At 47.5% G+C, this 22,948-nt stretch overlaps 1 protein-coding gene across 1 annotated transcript in view; it reads right to left on the bottom strand.

The window, feature by feature from the left end:
* Window positions 1-22,948, bottom strand: part of LOC128704848 (uncharacterized) — a 55,225-nt gene that overhangs the window by 22,473 nt on the left and 9,804 nt on the right. Inside the window, exons 3-4 of the mRNA XM_053799995.2 lie at window positions 15,264-15,391; window positions 1,645-1,810 (exon numbers count right to left, since the gene is read on the bottom strand). Of these exons, the coding sequence (XP_053655970.1) occupies window positions 1,645-1,810; window positions 15,264-15,391 (294 nt within the window). The remainder of the gene's footprint in view (window positions 1-1,644; window positions 1,811-15,263; window positions 15,392-22,948) is intronic.

Genomic DNA, 22,948 nt, shown 5'->3' on the forward strand with positions numbered 1-22,948 from the left:
GCCACTTAAGCCAGAACCGGCTGGAATCGTCTCCTAAAGGAAGGAGTAATTTGAGTCGTTTAGCAACGAACTCCGGCTGGCTGCAGTGTGGAAAATACTGCATATATTTTCCGGAAATACGGTAATTTATAGGTAAATAGATGCCCTATATTGTATTTTTAAAAGAAGTATGTTATTGAAAAAAAAGAAGAGACACTCGCCATCTTGGTTTTGAATTTGTATTAGAAACGGTAAATGGGGAAGAATTTTTCGTGCTCTAGAGGTTAAAATTGTGCTGACACCTCTCAAATAGGAGGCGAAATTGGTGGATGTTCATTCCTGCATAACTTGAGATATCAGACGACTGGACAGGACAGCTCCTGAACCTCAGATAAGCTCTCTAGATGTGTGTGTAATTCTGGCCAGCATTATTTTCATAGCTTTAGTCAGAGTGAGGTTTTCTGAGTATGATACACATTAATCTCCAGTCAAATTGGTGAGTGATATTAAGATATATTTTCCTTCTGTTATGTAATTGTGTATATATATAACCATTTATTATTTTTAATATACAGTCCACAAATTTGTATGTATATTTCATTTAATTAATAGGTCCAGAGCAACTTGTGGTTATGACAGTGGTAGGTATCGAAGGGGGACATTTTTTGCTACCTAGGTGTCCCAAATTCCTACTTGTCTAACTGATAAATAATAATCTGTTCATTTACTGTTATGTATATAATAATACATCCAAGTAAATGCAATTTTCCACAATAATATATATATATATATATATATATATATATATATATATATATATATATATATATATATATATATATATATATATATATATATAAATGGGTGTTCAAGGGGTTCGAACCGCGCTCCGTAAATTGACAGCCCTATGTTCAACTGTCTTAAGTAACCCAGGCCTCTAATAAGAAGGATTCGGAGGTAATACTGTATTATATTCCGTCGTAGGCACCAACTGTAACCCAAGTGAACTCCTTTCCTCGTACCAGGAGCTTTAGCAGTTGATCTATTCTTATCTCCCTCAAGCCCACGTCGTCTATGAACTTGAACTAAACTGTAACAAGCAAAGGTCGGGGAATAAACAGAAGGGTGGACGAGGTGATTGAACAGCGGTCCGTTTATAATGTGTAGTGTAGGGTAGTTGTCCACTATCATACTGACTACTGAGGACGTTTTGGTTAGTGTAGGCGTCCACTATCATATTGACTATTGAGGACTTGTTGGTTAGTGTAGGCGTCCTCTATTACTATCATACTGACTATTGAGGACGTGTTGGTTAGTGTAGGCGTCCTCTATTACTATCATACTGACTATTGAAGACGTGTTGGTTGGTGTAGGCGTCCTCTATTATCGTACTGACTACTGAGGACGTGTAGGTTAATGTACGCATCCTATACTATCATATCAAATAAAAAATCACAATCAAAACTATTTTTTTGCTAAGGTTACAATGTGTGTTTACATTTCATAATTTGATTGGTTCAAAGAAAGGCACTATCATGCCGAGGCATTTCGGGCAGACTAGCGACTATTAAAAGCATGTAGGTTAGTTAGGTGTCCTCTACGACTATCATACTGACTACTGAGGACGTGTAGGTTAGTTTAGGCGTCCTCTACTACCACACTGACCATTAAGAACGTGCAGTGTAGCGTAGGCGTCCTCGCCATTAGATGGTCTGCAAGCATACACGCCAGAGTCCTCCGGCCTCGCGTCTCTCATGAGGAGGTGACTGACAGTGTTAGTGCTGGCCTTGGTTATCACCGTCACTCCTCCACGACCCTCGTAGTCCAGCACCTGAAATAACAAGACCCTCGTAGTCCAGCACCTGAAATAAGACCCTCGTAGTCCAGCACCTGAAATAACAAGACCCTCGTAGTCCAGCACCTGAAATAACAAGACCCTCGTAGTCCAGCACCTGAAATAACAAGACCCTCGTAGTCCAGCACCTGAAATAACAAGACCCTCCTAGTCCAGCACCTGAAATAACAAGACCTCGCAGTCCAGCACCTGAAATAACAAGACCCTCGTAGTCCAGCACCTGAAATAACAAGACCCTCGTAGTCCAGCACCTGAAATAACAAGACCCTCGTAGTCCAGCACCTGAAATAACAAGACCCTCGTAGTCGAGCACCTGAAATAACAAGACCCTCGTAGTCCAGCACCTGAAATAACAAGACCCTCGTAGTCGAGCACCTGAAATAACGAATTTTAGCTTGTCTTATTCGGCAATAAGAGCATCGCTATTTAAGCCAACATCGCAAGTTTTACCTATTCGGCACAATATATATATACACACACACACAATATATATATATATATATATATATATATATATATATATATATATATATATATATATATATCTATATATATATATATAGCGATCACCACAAGTCAAAATAATATATTTCACGAACGAAAAATCAATTACTGATAAATTTGCTATAAAAACATTGTGTGAAAAGATCATTTAACATAACGATTAAAGCTAGTTTTAAAATACTTCAAGCTCTATATAATTTTTTTTGTGCAAAACGTATTATTAAAATGGGTGGGGCGTTTGTTAGTGCTGACAACGCATGTATTATATAAATTACTCTATTGATAAATCAATGTACATTAGGGATTACATAGAAGCTTGTAAAAAAGATTGTTTTTTATGGGAATTTAATATGGCATTTTTGAGCGTTGAGTGAATTATGGCCTGTCTGGTGTTGCAATGTTGGGTCAGGTCACTTGCAATGTTGGGAAGGTCACTTGCAATGTTGGGTAGGTCACTTGCAATGTTGGGTAGGTCACTTGCAATGTTGGGAAGGTCACTTGCAATGTTGGGTCAGGTCACTTGCAATGTTGGGAAGGTCACTTGCAATGTTGGGTAGGTCACTTGCAATGTTGGGAAGGTTACTTGCAATGTTGGGTAGGTCACTTGCAATGTTGGAAAGGTCACTTGCAATGTTGGGAAGGTCACTTGCAATGTTGGAAAGGTCACTTGCAATGTTGGGAAGGTCACTTGCAATGTTGGAAAGGTCACTTGCAATGTTGGGAAGGTCACTTGCAATGTTGGGTAGGTCACTTGCAATGTTGGGTCAGGTCACTTGCAATGTTGGGAAGGTCACTTGCAATGTTGGAAAGGTCACTTGCAATGTTGGGTCAGGTCACTTGCAATGTTGGGAAGGTCACTTGCAATGTTGGGAAGGTCACTTGCAATGTTGGGTAGGTCACTTGCAATGTTGGGAAGGTCACTTGCAATGTTGGGAAGGTCACTTGCAATGTTGGGAAGGTCACTTGCAATGTTGGGAAGGTCACTTGCAATGTTGGGTAGGTCACTTGCAATGTTGGGAAGGTCACTTGCAATGTTGGGTAGGTCACTTGCAATGTTGGGTAGGTCACTTGCAATGTTGGGAAGGTCACTTGCAATGTTGGGAAGGTCACTTGCAATGTTGGGAAGGTCACTTGCAATGTTGGAAAGGTCACTTGCAATGTTGGGAAGGTCACTTGCAATGTTGGGAAGGTCACTTGCAATGTTGGGTCAGGTCACTTGCAATGTTGGGAAGGTCACTTGCAATGTTGGGTAGGTCACTTGCAATGTTGGGAAGGTCACTTGCAATGTTGGGAAGGTCACTTGCAATGTTGGGTAGATCACTTGCAATGTTGGGAAGGTCACTTGCAATGTTGGGTAGGTCACTTGCAATGTTGGGAAGGTCACTTGCAATGTTGGGAAGGTCACTTGCAATGTTGGGTAGGTCACTTGCAATGTTGGGTAGGTCACTTGCAATGTTGGGTAGGTCACTTGCAATGTTGGGAAGGTCACTTGCAATGTTGGGAAGGTCACTTGCAATGTTGGGTAGATCACTTGCAATGTTGGGAAGGTCACTTGCAATGTTGGGTCAGGTCACTTGCAATGTTGGGAAGGTCACTTGCAATGTTGGAAAGGTCACTTGCAATGTTGGGAAGGTCACTTGCAATGTTGGGTAGGTCACTTGCAATGTTGGAAAGGTCACTTGCAATGTTGGGTAAATCACTGTGGAGAAATTTTCTCCAAGAGGGGGTATCAGCCCCCTTCAGACCCTTTCAGCCCTGAGGGGCCCAGCCCTCTCAGAAGGGGCAAATATCTTGTTTACTGCTACAGCGAGTAATTGATCCCAGATGCAGTACCAGTATGTGACGTGGCTCGACGCTCCTTGCAGTCCAGTGTTGTAAAGTGTAGCTTAATAAAAGACAGTCCATCTCTTACCTTAGCAGGACAATTAAGGAAAATCCTGCTCCCACTTTATTACCATGGTAAAGATAGTGTACATTGTTGTCTATGCTTAAGACAGCAAGAATCAAGCATTCTGCTTTGCTTCATGGAGGAAGTTTGACAAGAAAGCAAAAAGTACTAGGTCGGTTTCTCCTTTATGTTCTAGGGGCACTGCAGCGGCGTAGGACGCTGTGAGGTCAGATTACTTTTGACTCTACTGAGAGAGACAGTGACGTGCCGGGATAACCAACAAAGAACAATGTTCTGCACATTTTGCACAAAATAATCTCAATAGACACAGAGAAGTGTGATCAGCTTCTTTAGTGACATTATGGTGTGAACAATTATTGATGAACAGTGTAACAACGATTCTTCCATCAAGACATCGGATAACCGGGCGTAACTACGGGTCAGATGCATATACCCAGGTATGTGTACTAACTCGTGATGTACTACTATTAACTGTGCAGTTGAGTATAAAGTTGCGAGTTAGTCACTTATCATAAACCCCGGTGATAAGTGGACCTTTGAGTCCACACAAGTAAGTGTTGTCAGCAATCAGTGTCTGATATATGCTGACATAACACCCCCTAGGGGTAATTTATGATCATACATAATATACTCTCTTACAGCCCGTTGCGAAGTGGTTATGACTTCTCAAGACCTCGCCTGCAGGGGCGGCTGTGCAGGTGATGAGCTGTCTTACCAAGCTAAGTTACCCCTATATTTAATCTTTAACCTTAGCTGGTAAACGATTTCTCAACACTTACAATGTTGGGTCAGGTCACTTGCAATGTTGGGTAGGTCATTTGCAATGTTGGGTCAGGTCTCTTGCAATGTTGAGTCTGGTCACCTGCAGTGTTGGGTCAGGTCACTTACAATGTTGGGTCAGGTCATTTGGGGTGAGTAGATTGAGGTAATCAGTTCCTTCTAGTTTTTTTTTTATTTTATACATAGGACAAGGAGAAAATAGGGTACATAAGGAGGGATGAACCCAAGGTAAGCACAGAGGAAATATACCTGGGGAGGGTTTCAGGGATCATCGCCCCCCGTGGCCCGGTCCATGACCAGCCTCGTGGTGGATCAGGGTCTGATCAACCAGGCTGTTACTGTTGGTCTCACGTAAACTGACGTACAAGCCACAGCCTGGTTGGTCAGGTTTTGGCTTTATGTGCCTGTCCAGTGCCTTCTTGAAGACAGTCAGGGGTCTATTGGTAATCCCCTTATGTATGCTGGGAGGCAGTTGAACAATCTTGGTCCCCTGGCACTTACTGTGTTGTCTCTCAGTGTACTCATGGCGCCCCTGCTTTTCATTGGAAGAATGTTGCATCTCCTGCCGAATCTTTTGCTTTCGTAGCGAGTGATTTTCGTGTGCAAGTTTGGTACTAATCTCTCTAGGATTTTCCAAGTGTATATTATCATTTATCTTTCTCGCCTGAGTTCCAGAAAATACAAATCAAGGGACTTCAACAGTTCCCAGTAATTTAGGAGCCTTATTGTACTAAATCATTTAAGGTGTTTAGTAGTTGTGAGCAAATGAGCGACTCTCTGACATACAGGCCAACCCCCCCTTGTTGCCTATTTTGTTGCCATATTTTGTCACAATGATCCTTTATGTGGGGTTTCTGTGAAAGCCACAAACATTGCATTCAACTCCGTGAGCAGCCCCTTGATGTAAGGTATCTCATTATTGATGGCTTTAGACCCTGTATGTATGCAAAGATAAATGTCGTTATATTGATGGAATTTAGGGGGACTTTGTTTGCTGGCATTAATAACTGTTGTTAGTGCATGTTAGTGCCTTCCTGGCACTAAAAAACCTTCTCTGGAGAGGGTTTGGCTCCCCTCTTTTGTTTCCCATGGTTCAGGTGATCTGTATCTTCTTGTCCCTTATAGATGATGCGACTGACAGTTTATGTTGTATCATTGTCTTTCATGGAGTGACGAGTGGCACATTTCAGGGTGAAATAAGTTACAGGAAGTGGAGCTGCACTCTCATGTTGTCATGTGGGTGCGGCATTATTTGAGATGGTCGAAAGTGCATGTCCCACCTGTTTTGACAATGTCAATGTTTATTTCCCTGTAAAGTTTACAATGTGTGGTTTAAATGTTAAGTCTTAATTACAAAGAAGATCACTAGCAGGCCTAGGCATTTCAGGCGGATACACCATGCCTGCAGATACACCAGATACACCATGCCTGCAGATACACCGTGCTTGCAGATACACCAGATACACCATGCCTGCAGATACACCAGATACACCATGCCTGCAGATACACCAGATACACCATGCCTGCAGATACACCAGATACACCATGCCTGCAGATACACCGTGCTTGCAGATACACCAGATACACCATGCCTGCAGATACACCAGATACACCATGCCTGCAGATACACCAGATACACCATGCCTGCAGATACACCAGATACACCATGCCTGCAGATACACCAGATACACCATGCCTGCAGATACACCAGATACACCATGCCTGCAGATACACCAGATACACCATGCTTGCAGATGCACCATGCTTGCAGATACACCATGCTTGCAGATACACTATGCCTGCAGATACACCAGATACACCATGATTGCAGATACACTATGCCTGCAGATACACCAGATACACCATGCTTGCAGATACACCATGCCTGCAGATACACCAGATACACCATGCCTGCAGATACACCAGATACACCATGCCTGCAGATACACCAGATACACCATGCTTGCAGATACACTATGCCTGCAGATACACCAGATACACCATGCTTGCAGATACACTATGCCTGCAGATACACCAGATACACCATGCCTGCAGATACACCAGATACACCATGCCTGCAGATACCCAAGGCGTAGAATTTGCATAGATTGGATTTCTGTTTTCCAGGATTTTTTTGTGACTGCTATCCCTACTGGTGTACTCTGCTGTTTTCCAACTAAGTACCTATTATCCATTTTTATCTTATCTTCCATTCTCATCTATCTTCCTTTCTCTGCTATCTTCCATTCACGTTTCCAAATATTTTTTTACCTGTTCTTGTCTCCCTTACTTCTATTCCGTCTCCTATCCTCTATTCACGTCAATTTACCTTATATCCCCATTCACGCCTCATTACCATTCTCGCCTCCCCATTCTTTATCACTGTTCTCCCTTTCCTGTTTCCGTGTTCCCATTTTCATTTCTCGTCTCCTTATTCGTCATTCACATTCTACATTTTTAATCATGGTTTCTCTTATTATTTACTGCAGTCATTTCCCATTTTAATCTTCAATGTGGTACTGGGTGCACTGGGGTGGAACTGGGTGCACTGGGGTGGTACTGGGTGCACTGGGGTGGAACTGGGTGCACTGGGGTGGAACTGGGTGCACTGGGGTGGAACTGGGTGCACTGGGGTGGAACTGGGTGCACTGGGGTGGAACTGGGTGCACTGGGGTGATACTGGGTGCACTGGGGTGGAACTGGGTGCACTGGGGTGGAACTGGGTGCACTGGGGTGATACTGGGTGCACTGGGGTGATACTGGGTGCACTGGGGTGGAACTGGGTGCACTGGGGTGGAACTGGGTGCACTGGGGTGATCCTGGGTGCACTGGGGTGGAACTGGGTGCACTGGGGTGATACTGGGTGCACTGGGGAGGAACTGGGTGCACTGGGGTGGAACTGGGTGCACTGGGGTGATACTGGGTGCACTGGGGTGGCACTGGGTGCACTGGGGTGGTACTGGGTGCACTGGGGTGGTAATGGTTGCACTGGGGTGGTACTGGGTGCACTGGGGAGGAACTGGGTGCACTGGGGTAGCACTGGGTGCACTGGGGTGGTACTGGGTGCACTGGAGTGGTACTGGGTGCACTGGGGTGATACTGGGTGCACTGGGGAGGAACTGGGTGCACTGGAGTGGCACTGTGTGCACTGGGGTGATACTGGGTGCATTGGGGTGGTACTGGGTGCACTAGGGTGGTACTGGTTGCACTGGGGTGACACTGGGTGCACTGGGCTGGTACTGGGTGCATTGGGGTGGCACTGGTTGCACTGGGGTGATACTGGGTGCACTGGGGAGGAACTAGGTGCACTGTGGTGGCACTGGGTGCAATGGGGTGGTACTGGGTGCACTGGGGTGGTACTGGGTGCACTGGGGTGGAACTGGGTGTACTGGGGTGATACTGGGTGCACTGGGGTGGAACTGGATGCACTGGGGTGGAACTGGGTGCACTGGGGTGATACTGGGTGCACTGGGGAGGAACTGGGTGCACTGGGGTGGAACTGGGTGCACTGGGGTGATACTGGGTGCACTGGGGAGGAACTGGGTGCACTGGGGAGGCACTGGGTGCACTGGGGTGGTACTGGGTGCACTGGGGTGGTACTGGTTGCACTGGGGTGATACTGGGTGCACTGGGGTGGCAGTGTGCGCACTGGGGTGATACTGGGTGCACTGGGGTGGTACTGGGTGCACTGGGGTGGTACTGGGTGCACTGGGGTGATACTGGGTGCACTGGGGAGGAACTGGGTGCACTGGAGTGGCACTGAGTGCACTGGGGTGATACCGGGTGCACTGGGGTGGTACTGGAGTGGCACTGAGTGCACTGGGGTGATACCGGGTGCATTGGGGTGGTACTGGGTGCACTGGGGTGGTACTGGTTGCACTGGGGTGACACTGGGTGCACTGGGGAGGAACTGGGTGCACTGGGGTGGTACTGGGTGCACTGGGGTGGTACTGGTTGCACTGGGGTGATACTGGGTGCACTGGGGAGGAACTGGGTGCACTGGGGTGGCACTGGGTGCAATGGGGTGGCACTGGGTGCACTGGGGTGGTACTGGGTGCACTGGGGTGATACTGGGTGCACTGGGGTGATACTGGGGTGGCAGTGTGTGCACTGGGGTGATACTGGGTGCACTGGAGTGGTACTGGGTGCACTGGTGTGGCACTGGGTGCACTGGGGTGATACTGAGAGCACTGGGGTGATACTGAGAGCACTTGGGTGGTACTGGGTGCACTGGGGTGGTACTGGGATACTGGGTGCACTGGGGTGATACTGGTGCACTGGGGTGGCACTGGGGATGTACTGGGGTGATACTGGGTGCACTGGGGTGGCACTGGGTGCATTGGGGTAATACTGGGTGCACTGGGGTGGTACTGGGTGTACTGAGGTGATACTGGGTGTAATGGGGTGGTACAGGGCGTACTGGGGTGATACTGGGTGCACTGTGGTGATAGTGGGTGCACTGGGGTGGTACTGGGTGCATTGGGGTGATACTGGGTGCATTTGGGTGGTACTGGGTGCACTGGGGTGATACTGGTGCACTGGGGTGATACTGGGTGTACTGGGGTGATACTGGGTGTACTAGGGTGATACTGGGTGTACTGTGGTGGTTCTGAGTGTATCGGGGTGGTACTGGGTGTACTGGAGTGATACTGGGTGTACTGTGGTGGTACTGGTTGTACTGGGGTGGTACTGGGGTGATACTGGGTGTACTGGGGTGGTACTGGGTGTACTGGGGTGGCACTGGGCGTACTGAGGTGATGCTGGATGTACTGGGGCGGTACAGGTGTACTGGGATAATACTGGGTGCACTGGGGTTATACTGGGTGTACGGGGTGATACTGGGTGTAATGGGATGGTACTGGGTGTACTGGGGTGATACTGGGTGTACTGGGGTGATACTGGGTGTACTGGGGTGGCACTGGAGTGATACTGGGTGCACTGGGGTGGTCCTGGGCGTACTGGGGTGATACTGGGTGCACTGTGGTGATACTGGGTGCACTGGGGTGATACTGGGTGCACTGGGGTGGTACCGGGTGTACTGTGGTGGTACTGGGTGTACTGTGGTGATACTGGGTGCAATGGGGTGATACGGGGTGTACTGGGGTGGTACTGGGGTGATACTGGGTGTACTGGGGTGGTACTGGGTGTACTGAGTGTACTGGAGTGTTACTGGGGTGATACTGGGTGTACTGTGGTGATACTGGGCGTAATGGGGTGGTACTGGGTGCACTGTGGTGGTACCGGGTGTACTGTGGTGGTACTGGGCGTACTGTGGTGATACTGGGTGTACTGGGGTGGTACTGCGTGCATTGGGGTGGTACTGGGTGCACTGGGGTGATACTGGGTGCACTGGGGAGGAACTGGGTGCACTGGAGTGGCACTGAGTGCACTGGGGTGATACCGGGTGCATTGGGGTGGTACTGGAGTGGCACTGAGTGCACTGGGGTGATACCGGGTGCATTGGGGTGGTACTGGGTGCACTGGGGTGGTACTGGTTGCACTGGGGTGACACTGGGTGCACTGGGGAGGAACTGGGTGCACTGGGGTGGTACTGGGTGCACTGGGGTGGTACTGGTTGCACTGGGGTGATACTGGGTGCACTGGGGAGGAACTGGGTGCACTGGGGTGGCACTGGGTGCAATGGGGTGGCACTGGGTGCACTGGGGTGGTACTGGGTGCACTGGGGTGATACTGGGTGCACTGGGGTGATACTGGGGTGGCAGTGTGTGCACTGGGGTGATACTGGGTGCACTGGAGTGGTACTGGGTGCACTGGTGTGGCACTGGGTGCACTGGGGTGATACTGAGAGCACTGGGGTGATACTGAGAGCACTTGGGTGGTACTGGGTGCACTGGGGTGGTACTGGGATACTGGGTGCACTGGGGTGATACTGGTGCACTGGGGTGGCACTGGGGATGTACTGGGGTGATACTGGGTGCACTGGGGTGGCACTGGGTGCATTGGGGTAATACTGGGTGCACTGGGGTGGTACTGGGTGTACTGAGGTGATACTGGGTGTAATGGGGTGGTACAGGGCGTACTGGGGTGATACTGGGTGCACTGTGGTGATAGTGGGTGCACTGGGGTGGTACTGGGTGCATTGGGGTGATACTGGGTGCATTTGGGTGGTACTGGGTGCACTGGGGTGATACTGGTGCACTGGGGTGATACTGGGTGTACTGGGGTGATACTGGGTGTACTAGGGTGATACTGGGTGTACTGTGGTGGTTCTGAGTGTATCGGGGTGGTACTGGGTGTACTGGAGTGATACTGGGTGTACTGTGGTGGTACTGGTTGTACTGGGGTGGTACTGGGGTGATACTGGGTGTACTGGGGTGGTACTGGGTGTACTGGGGTGGCACTGGGAGTACTGAGGTGATGCTGGATGTACTGGGGCGGTACAGGTGTACTGGGATAATACTGGGTGCACTGGGGTTATACTGGGTGTACGGGGTGATACTGGGTGTAATGGGATGGTACTGGGTGTACTGGGGTGATACTGGGTGTACTGGGGTGATACTGGGTGTACTGGGGTGGCACTGGAGTGATACTGGGTGCACTGGGGTGGTCCTGGGCGTACTGGGGTGATACTGGGTGCACTGTGGTGATACTGGGTGCACTGGGGTGATACTGGGTGCACTGGGGTGGTACCGGGTGTACTGTGGTGGTACTGGGTGTACTGTGGTGATACTGGGTGCAATGGGGTGATACGGGGTGTACTGGGGTGGTACTGGGGTGATACTGGGTGTACTGGGGTGGTACTGGGTGTACTGAGTGTACTGGAGTGTTACTGGGGTGATACTGGGTGTACTGTGGTGATACTGGGCGTAATGGGGTGGTACTGGGTGCACTGTGGTGGTACCGGGTGTACTGTGGTGGTACTGGGCGTACTGTGGTGATACTGGGTGTACTGGGGTGGTACTGCGTGCATTGGGGTGATTCTGGGTGCACTAGGTTGGTACTGGGTGTTCTTGGGGCGGTACTGGGTGTAGTGGGGCGATACTGGGTGTACTGTGGTGATACTGGGTGCAATGGGGTGATACGGGGTGTACTGGGGTGGTACTTGGTGTACTGGGTCGTACTGGGTGCACTGGGGTGATACTGGGTGTACTGGGCTGGTACTGAGTGTACCGGGGTGATACTGGGTGTACTGTGGTACTGCGTGTACTGGGGTGGTACTGGGTGTACTGTGGTGATAATGGGTGCAGTGGGGTGATACTGGGTGTACTGGGTGCATTGGGGTGATACTGTGTACTGGGGTGATACTGGGAGTACTGTGGTGGTACTGGGTGAACTGGGGTGATACTGGGTGTACTGGGGTGTACTGGGGTGATAATGGGTGTACAGGGGTGATACTGGGTGCACTGGGGTGATACTGGGTGTACTGAGGTGATACTGGGTGTACTAGGGTGATACTGGGTGTACTGAGGTGATACTGGGTGCATTGGCGTGATACTAGGTGTACTGAGGTGGTACTGGGTGTACTGGGTATACTGTGGTGATACTGGGTGCACTGGGGTGATACTAGGTGTACTGTGGTGGTAATGGGTGTACTGGGGTGGTACTGGGTGCACTAGGGTGATACTGGGTGTACTGTGGTGGTACTGGATGTACTGTGGTGGTACTGGGTGTACTGTGGTGATACTGGGTGTACTGGGGTGGTACAGGGTGTACTGGGGTGATACCGGGTGTACTTGGGTATACTGCGTGTATTGTGGTACTGGGTGTACTGGGGTGGTACTGGGTGTACTGGGGTGATATTGGGTGTACTGAGGTATTACTGGGTGTACTGGGGTATTACTGGGTGTACTGGGGTGATAATGGGTGTGCTGTGGTGATACTTGGTGTACTGGGGTGGTACTGGGTGTACTGGGGTGATACTGGGTGTACTGGACTGGTAATGGGTGTACTGGGGTGGTACTGGGTGTACTGTGGTGATACTGGGTGTACTGTGGTGGTACTGGGTGTACTGTGGTGATACTGGGTGTACTGGACTGGTAATGGGTGTACTGGGGTGGTACTGGGTACACTAGGATGGTACTGGCTGGGTTACATTCAGTATACTTGTATCTACAATTCTGAGCCTCTTGTAAAGCTTATCGTTGTCTTGAGGTTCCCACACCAGAAGATACTGACATTTATATTCCAGACAGACCATTGTTGCTACCCTCCCTCCTCCACTCCCTCATGACTATCCTTCCCTCCCTCATGACTCCATCCTTACCTCCCTGATGACTATCCTTCCCTCCCTGATGACTCCATCCTTACCTCCCTGATGACTATCCTTCCCTCCCTCATGACTATCCTTCCCTCCCTGATGACTCTATCCTTACCTCACTGATGACTCCATCCTTCCCTCCCTGATGACTATCCTTACCTCCCTGATGACTATCCTTACCTCCCTGATGACTATCCTTACCTCCCTGATGACTCCATCCCTCCCTCCCTAATGACTCCATCCTTCCCTCCCTGATGAGTCCATCCCTCCCTCCCTAATGACTCCATCCTTCCCTCCCTGATGAGTCCATCCCTCCCTCCCTGATGACTCCATCCTTCCCTCCCTGATGACTATCCTTCCCTCCCTGATGACTCCATCCTTACCTCCCTGATGACTATCCTTCCCTCCCTGATGACTATCCTTCCCTCCCTGATGACTCCATCCTTCCCTCCCTGATGAGTCCATCCTTCCCTCCCTGATGAGTCCATCCTTCCCTCCCTGATGACTCCATCCTTCCCTCCCTGATGACTCCAAAACTGCCTGCCTTCCTTCCCTGACTCTACACACCTCCTGTTCTCCCTTCGTACCTTCCCAACACCAGAATCCTCCTACGTCTCTTCCCTAACACCTCTCTCCTCCCTCCTTCCCTTCCTCACGTATGCATATGACCTCATATATTCACGCACTGAGAATTTTTATTCATAAATACACACATAATGTTGAGAGGCTGGTGCCCGAGTCGTTGTGAGACGCAGATGTGACAGTAAGTACAATACCTGACACACGGAGTATGATGGCTTCTTTTTTGTTTGACTTTATAGGGCCATTGACAGCTTACGCCGTATCGAGCTGGTTAGTCCGGGTGACGAGGCAGGTGTCAGAGTTAATGGAAGATACTTTCATAGAATTCAAATACAAATAACCTATTTAGGAAAAAATGCGGGCTTCTTTGTCCATCCTCAAGCTTCATAACTTTGCCTTGGTGGGGTACAACTCCAGAAGCCAATCGTCGGACTAGGTTTGTAGCCTGTCCAAGGATTGGTCCTTGTGGAACCCCACTCGTCACATGCACCCATTTCAACGTCACTCGTTGTATCCTTGCTGTCTGGCATGCTTTGACCCACTGTAGCGCTTGTCCTGTTATTCATACCTGCTTCTCTAGTACTTGTGCCACACTTTTGTGTGGTACTGGGTCAAAAGTCTTCTTACTGTCCATGAAAAATACATGACTTTTTGACACAGGATTTCCCTTCCTTGAAGCCGTGCTGGTTGTCATGACTCCTCTCCAGGTGCTCCACCACTCTTGTGATAATCTTCTCCGAGACTTTACATATTATACATGTCAATGACACTGGTCTGTAGTTTAAAGCTGGGACTACATTTGCTATCTTCCACTCCTCAGGTAGTTGCCCTGTTTTGATAGCCTTATTAAAGATTGTTGTTATTGGCGCACACAGCACCTCTACTCCCTCTCTCAGGACCCAGGGAGAGATGTTATCTGGGCCCAGCGCCTTCGAAGTATCTAACTCACAAAGTTTCCTCAATTCATTCGTGGTTGTGTGTAGTGTGTCCATGGCTTGCTGGTGCACTCTACCACCTCGGTTTACTGGAGCCTCCCTAAATCTCGTGCTAAGCTCTTCACATGCTTCCTGGTCATTCTTTGTGATCTTCTCTCCTTCCTTCCTCAGTCTGATTACCTAGCCCTTGATTGTTATTTTCCTCATGTGACTGTACAACAACTTTGAGTTAGATCTGGCTTTTGATGCGATGTCGTTCTCGTACTGTCGTTGGACCTCTCTCTCTCTCTATCCATGTATGTTTGTTTCTGGTTCTTCGACTCAACTCCTGGTTTTCTTGGGTCATTTGCCTTCTATACTTTTTTGTGCTTGTGAGTGGTAGTGGCGGTACTGCAGCGGTAGTACCAATAGACCTACCTTATTGTGGTGGTACCATTAGACTTACCTTATTATGATGGTACCAGTAGACCTACCTTATTATGGTGGTACCAGTAGACCTACCTTATTATGGTGGTACCAGTAGACATAGACAGGTCGCTGTGTACCGTGAGTGACAACACAAGTGAGATTGATTAGCGATCCACGATGAACGAAGATTTCTGGACCGTGAACCACTTCCGCCCGAGGCACTGCGTCCACGGCAGGGAACCACAGCAGACACGGCAGGGAACCACAGCAGACACGACAGGGAACCACAGCAGACACGGCAGGCAGACACAGCATCAGCGATACACAGAGACAACACCAGAGTGGTAAAAAACAGATACACTGAATAATATTCACGAAGCCATTAAAATTACGACGAAATACAATAAAATAATCACTGAAGTGTTAAATTAAAAAATATATATATATAATAATACTAGTAACATTAATTATATTAATAATATATTTTATCAGAATTGGGTTAATTGGATTAATTTGTAGAATGTTAATTTTTATTTACAGCTTTTTTCTGCTATCATTTCATTTGATATATGTTTGTTAAACACTTAAATCCTTCCACGAAAATAAACATGCACTCATAAATCCTTCCACGGGATAAAGATTCATAAATCCTTCCACGAAGATATACACTCATAAATCCTTCCACTTAGAACATTCACACATAAGTAGATGTATGTAAAGTCAGTGTGTTTATAGAAGGTGCTCCCACAGAACTGAATGCTGAAATGTTAAGGATAAGTGTAGTTTTAAAAGATACTGAAGCTGGTATAAAGCTCCATCACAGCTGTTGTTTGCTGATGACGCAGTGCTGCTGGGAGATTCTGTAAGACTGTTGCAGAAGTTGATGCTGCTGCTGCTATTGTACAGGAATGGTATAATAATGCTAACAAGACGAAGAATTAGACATGTGCAATATCTGGGTATCTATTTGTTGACGTTTCGTCATCGAGTGACTATCAATACAAGGACATAATGTGAAGAATGTAGAACTGTAGACAAAAGATGAGGTAATTAGTCCCTCAGTCTTGGAGTTGAAGAGCACTGTAGTCTTCACTCCACGGCTGAGTATATAAGTTTACATCCTTCACATTATGTCCTTATATTGATAAAGTTACTGGAAGGTGAAACGTCGACAGATAAAGCTGCTACTAGTAATGACCACGACGGCAAAGAGAAGACAGGCGTTGCAAAACAAGCCTTTGTTGAAAGTGGTATAAAATACCGACAAGTTGAAGATTAAGACACATGTGCAGCAGTTGGGTATCTTTATTAACGAAACGTTTCGCCTACACAGTAGGCTTCTTCAGTCAAATACAAAAGGAGCTCTGCTACTATTAGGCCTGGTCACAGACCGGGCCGCGGGGGCGTTGACCCTAGAAACCATCTCCAGGTATACTAAAGGTATACTATTGTGAATGTGTCAATCTTGAAAACAAGCCTTTATTAAGCTGTCTGTGTGTAGATAAAAACGTCCCGGTAAAAATGTGTTCCTCAAAGAGTCTTTCCGTCTGCGAGTCGACCTTAGGATCCAGCCATGACGGTGCATACAATATGAGGTCTGCTCCCAGATGTCTGCTGTTAAGGAAGAACTTAAGATGCTGTCCAACTTTACAGCAGAGGTGAGAAAGAAGGAAAACAGACGTTGCTAGAGAAGTCTGCAACGATGTATATAAGATGAAAGAAACAAGACAATCCAGAGAGGAACAAGGTGGAGAGAAAATAAACAAAATAGAGAAAGAAAGACTGGAAGGAAGATGGATAGAGAAGCTGAAGTAAATATATGAGAACTTGAGGCTACGAAACATTATGGTACAACAAGAGGGAAAAAGCCACGAGTGTTAAGTGATCTGTGACAGGGAAAAAATTTGCTAATGGATGCATAAAGAGGTGTGTGTCCCAGATAACACTGGACCGAAAATATTTATATAGGCTACATAATGTTACCAGGTGACTCACTGGTTAGGTTGGTTGGTTAACTGGGACTGTAAGCCTGTCGACTTCTCAGAGTCATTAAGGGTGCATCTCACCTGCTAAAAATACTTTAATCCCTAAAATGGGGATTTAAGTAAGCTCTTGATGTATATAGAGAGACGTACACTTGTTGATGTGTGTATCCTTATAATACCCGCCCTTCCCGGGTCTTAGGTGGATAATCCGCTGTTGGAGCTTTTGGTCATATGACCGAGGCCTTCCGCTGGCTTACCCTCCCCCCTTAAAACTTATCATTATAGTTGTAACCAGACTTATTCAACACGAGATGAAACTAAGAGGTACTTGTGAATGTGTTTTTCACTATCTTAATCACATGTTTGATATCACCTGTTCTTTGTGATTATTTTTCATTCGTGAATACCACATACTACTTTCTTTTATACTTCTCAGTCTCTCATTCCCTTCGTTTTTTTGTTTGGGTTGCAAATTGTGGAAAATGTGAAACAAGTGATAACAAAGTATCTTCGTAATATAAGATCTTTGTAATTTCTCTAAACACAATTTTCAGAATTTACGTTGTTGATGACATACATTGAAATAATTAAGTTCGACTCCATGGAGAAGTGGAGAAAAATTCTTCCTCCGTAAGTCATTTTAGAGGCGACTAAAATGCCGGAAGTAAGGGGCTAGTAACCCCTTCTCCTGTATATATTACTAAACGCAAAAAAAAAAAAAAATTATGAAACCACACTCGTCACAGGTGTATATTCAGAAATATTTTTCCCCGAACAATCATTCATTGTTCCCTTCCTGTTAAGTATTCCTTCATCAATTGTTAGCGTCTTCCCTGTTATTCTAGGTTTTCTTTCAGGCTTTTGTTCTGCAGTGTGTCACAAGCCTTCTTCCAGTGCAAAACTATTAAAACCACTCATCCCACTCTCTCTGGTATGTGTACTCATCTAATTGTGGTTGCAGGGGGTCGATTCATAGCTCCTGGTCCCGCCTCTTCACTGATCGCTACTAGGTCCTCTCTCTCCCTGCTCCATGAGCTTTATCAAACCTCAGCTTAAAACTACGTATGGTTCCTGCCTCCACTACGTCACTTTCCAGACTATTCCACTTCCTGACAACTCTATGACTGAAGAAATACTTCCTAACATCCCTCTGACTCATCTGAGTCTTCAACTTCCAAGTGTGGTCCCTTGTTGCTGTGTCCCATCTCTGGAACATCCTGTCTTCGTCCACCTTGTCAATTCCTCGCAGTATTTTATATGCTGTTATCATATTTCCCCTAACCGTCCTGTCCCCCAGTGTCGTCAGGCCGAGTTCCCTTAGCCTTTCTTCGTAGGACATTCCCCTGAGCTCCGGGACTAGTCTTGTTGCAAACCTTTACACTTTCTCTAATCTCTAATTGCGTGTGTGTGTACTCTAGTTGTGGTTGCAGGGGTCAGTTCACAGATCCTGGCCCCGCCTCTTCGCTAGTCGCTACTAGGTCCACTCTCTCCTTGCTCCAAGTGCCTTGTCGTGCCTCCTCTTAAAGCTATGTTTAGATCTTGCGTCCACTACTTCACTCTCCAGACTGCTGCACTTCCTGAAAACTCTATGACTGAAGAAATACTTCCTAACATCCCTGTAACTCATCTGAGTTGCTAACTTCCAGTTGTGTCCCCTTGATTTTGCGTCCCATCTCTAACACATTCTGACCTTGTCAACCTTGTCAATTTATACGTAGTTATCACGTCCTCCCTATCCCTCCTGTCCTCCAGCGTTGTCAGATTGAGTTCCCTTAACCTCCATTCGTAGTATATACCCCTTAGATCCTGGACTAGTTTTGTTGCAAACTTTTACCCTTTCTCCATTTTCTGATGTGCTTGACCAGGTGTCTGCTCCAAATTAATGCTGCATACTCCAATATGGGCCTGACGTACACGGTGTACAGTGTCGTGAATGACTCCTTACTTAGATGACGAAATGCTATTCTTAGGTTTGCCAGGCACCCACATGCTGCAGTAATTATTTGGTTGATGTGTGCCTCAGCAGTGCTTGGTATGATGTTCACTCCAAGATCCTTGTCCTTGAGTGAGTTGTGCAACCACTGACCCCCCCCCCCAGGCTGCACTCCAACTGCGGTCTTCTTTGTCTTTCCCGAAGCTTTATAACTCTGCACTTGCTGCGGTTAAACTCCAGGAGCCATTTGACAAGCCAAACTTGCAGTCTGTCCACTTCCCCTTGTAGGATTACCTGGTCCTCGTCTGTTGTGTTCTCATTGGTCCGCAAACAGAAACACCTCTGAATTTATCCATTCCGTCATGCCGTTCATATATACAATAAACAGCATCAGACCTAGGACTGACCCTTGTGGAACCCCACTCGACACATGCACCCACTGTCACACCTCATCACATACCATCACTTTTTTGTCAGGTATTTCCTGATCCATGGCAGTGCTTTCCCTGCTATTCCTGCCTGCTCCTCTAGTTTTTTAACCAGTCTCTTGTGTGGTACTGTATTAAAAATCTTCTTACAGTCCAAGAAGATGCAGTCTACCCATCTCTCTCTCTCTCTCTCTCTCGTGTCTTACCTTGTTACCTTATCGTAGAACTTCAGTAGGTTTGTGACTCATGATTTTCCTTCCCTGAAGCCGTGCTGGTTGTCATGTACGAGCCTTTACCGTTCTAGGTGCTCCACCCACTCTTCTCCTGATAATCTTCTCCATAACTTTACATACAAGTTAATGACAAGGCTGTAGTTTAGTGCAGCCTGTCCGTCTCCTTTCTTAAAAACTGAAACTACGCTTGCTGACTTCCACATCTCAGGCAGTCGCCCTGGTGCTATAGATTTATTCAAAATTGTTAGTGGTGCACACAGTGCATCTGCTCCCTCTCTCATGACTCAAGGAGAGACGTTATCTAGGCCCACCGCCTTCGAGGTATCTAATTCACCTAGCGGTGTGTGTGTGTGTGTGTGTGTGTGTGTGTGTGTGTGTGTGTGTGTGTGTGTGTGTGTGTGTGTGTGTGTGTGTGTACTCACCTAGTTGTGGTTGCAGGGGTCGTGTGTGTGTGTGTGTGTACTCACCTAGTTGTGGTTGCAGGGGTCGTGTGTGTGTGTGTGTGTGTGTGTGTACTCACCTAGTTGTACTCACCTAGTTGAGGTTGCGGGGGTCGAGTCCGAGCTCCTGGCCCCGCCTCTTCACTGATCGCTACTAGGTCACTCTCCCTGAGCCGTGAGCTTTATCATACCTCTGCTTAAAGCTATGTATGGATCCTGCCTCCACTACATCGCTTCCCAAACTATTCCACTTACTGACTACTCTGTGGCTGAAGAAATACTTCCTAACATCCCTGTGATTCATCTGTGTCTTCAGCTTCCAACTGTGTCCCCTTGTTACTGTGTCCAATCTCTGGAACATCCTGTTTTTGTCCACCTTGTCAATTCCTCTCAGTATTTTGTATGTCGTTATCATGTCCCCCCTATCTCTCCTGTCCTCCAGTGTCGTCAGGTTGATTTCCCTTAACCTCTCCTCGTAGGACATACCTCTTAGCTCTGGGACTAGTCTTGTTGCAAACCTTTGCACTTTCTCTAGTTTCTTCACGTGCTTGGCTAGGTGTGGGTTCCAAACTGGTGCCGCATACTCCAATATGGGCCTAACGTACACGGTGTACAGGGTCCTGAATGATTTCTTATTAAGATGTCGGAATGCTGTTCTGAGGTTTGCTAGGCGCCCATATGCTGCAGCAGTTATTTGGTTGATGTGCACTTCAGGAGATGTGCCTGGTGTTATACTCACCCCAAGATCTTTTTACTTGAGTGAGGTTTGTAGTCTCTGACCCCCTAGACTGTACTCCGTCTGCGGCCTTCTTTGCCCTTCCCCAATCTTCATGACTTTGCACTTGGTGGGATTGAACTCCAGGAGCCAATTGCTGGACCAGGTCTGCAGCCTGTCCAGATCCCTTTGTAGTTCTACCTGGTCTTCGATCGAGTGAATTCTTCTCATCAACTTCACGTCATCTGCAAACAGGGACTCCTCAGAGTCTATTCCTTCCGTCATGTCGTTCACAAATACCAGAAACAGCACTGGTCCTAGGACTGACCCCTGCGGGACCCCACTGGTCACAGGTGCCCACTCTGACACCTCGCCACGTACCATGACTCGCTGTTGTCTTCCTGACAAGTATTCCCTGATCCATTGTAGTGCCTTCCCTGTTATCCCTGCTTGGTCCTCCAGTTTTTGCACCAATCTCTTGTGTGGAACTGTGTCAAACGCCTTCTTGCAGTCCAAGAAAATGCAATCCACCCACCCCTCTCTCTCTTGTCTTACTGCTGTCACCATGTCATAGAACTCCAGTAGGTTTGTGACACAGGATTTCCCGTCCCTGAAACCATGCTGGCTGCTGTTGATTAGATCATTCCTTTCTAGGTGTTCCACCACTCTTCTCCTGATAATCTTCTCCATGATTTTGCATACTATACATGTCAGTGACACTGGTCTGTAGTTTAATGCTTCATGTCTGTCTCGTTTTTTAAAGATTGGGACTACATTTACTGTCTTCCATGCCTCAGGCAATCTCCCTGTTTCGATAGATGTATTGAATATTGTTGTTAGGGGTACACATAGCGCCTCTGCTCCCTCTCTCAATACCCATGGGGAGATGTTATCTGGCCCCATTGCCTTTGAGGTATCTAGCTCACTCAGAAGCCTCTTCACTTCTTCCTCGGTTGTGTGCACTGTGTCCAGCACTTGGTGGTGTGCCCCACCTCTCCGTCTTTCTGGAGTCCCTTCTGTCTCCTCTGTGAACACTTCTTTGAATCTCTTGTTGAGTTCTTCACATACTTCCCGGTCATTTCCTGTTGTCTCTCCTCCTTCCTTCCTTAGCCTGATTACCTGGTCCTTGACTGTTGTTTTCCTCCTGATGTGGCTGTACAACAGTTTCGGGTCAGATTTGGCTTTCGCTGCTATGTCATTTTCATATTGTCTTTGGGCCTCCCTTCTTATCTGTGCATATTCATTTCTGGCTCTACGACTGTTCTCCTTATTCTCCTGGGTCCTTTGCCTTCTATATTTCTTCCATTCCCTGCACCTTTGGGTAAACCATGGGCTCATCCTGGCTTTTTCATTACTCCTGTTACCCTTGGGTACAAACCTCTCCTCAGCCTCCTTGCATTTTATTGCTACATATTCCATCATCTCATTAACTGGTTTCCCTGCCAGTTCTCTGTCCCACTGAACCCCGTTCAGGTAGTTCCTCATTCCTGTGTAGTCCCCTTTCTTGTAGTTTGGCTTCATTCGTCCTGGCCTTCCTGCTTCTCCCTCCACTTGTAGCTCTACTGTGTATTCGAAGCTTAAAACCACATGGTCACTGGCCCCAAGGGGTCTTTCATATGTGATGTCTTCGATATCTGCACTACTCAAGGTGAATACTAAGTCCAGCCTTGCTGGTTCATCCTCTCCTCTCTCTCTTGTAGTGTCCCTTACGTGTTGGCACATGAAGTTTTCCAGTACCACCTCCATCATCTTAGCCCTCCATGTATCTTGGCCCCCATGTGGGTCCAAGTTCTCCCAATCTATCTCCTTGTGGTTAAAGTCACCCATGATCAGGAGCTTTGCCCTGCATGCATGAGCTCTTCTGGCCACTCTAGCCAGTGTGTCAACCATCGCTCTATTGCTCTCGTCGTACTCTTGCCTTGGCCTCCTGCTGTTCTGTGGTGGGTTATACATCACTGCTATTACCACCTTGGGACCTCCAGAGTGAAGTGTTCCCACTATGTAATCACTTTCTTCTCCGCTATCTTCTCTCTCCAGCTCATCA

The sequence above is a fragment of the Cherax quadricarinatus genome, chromosome 91, assembly GCF_038502225.1.
Source record: "Cherax quadricarinatus isolate ZL_2023a chromosome 91, ASM3850222v1, whole genome shotgun sequence".
In the NCBI taxonomy this organism is placed as follows: Eukaryota; Metazoa; Arthropoda; class Malacostraca; order Decapoda; family Parastacidae; genus Cherax; species Cherax quadricarinatus.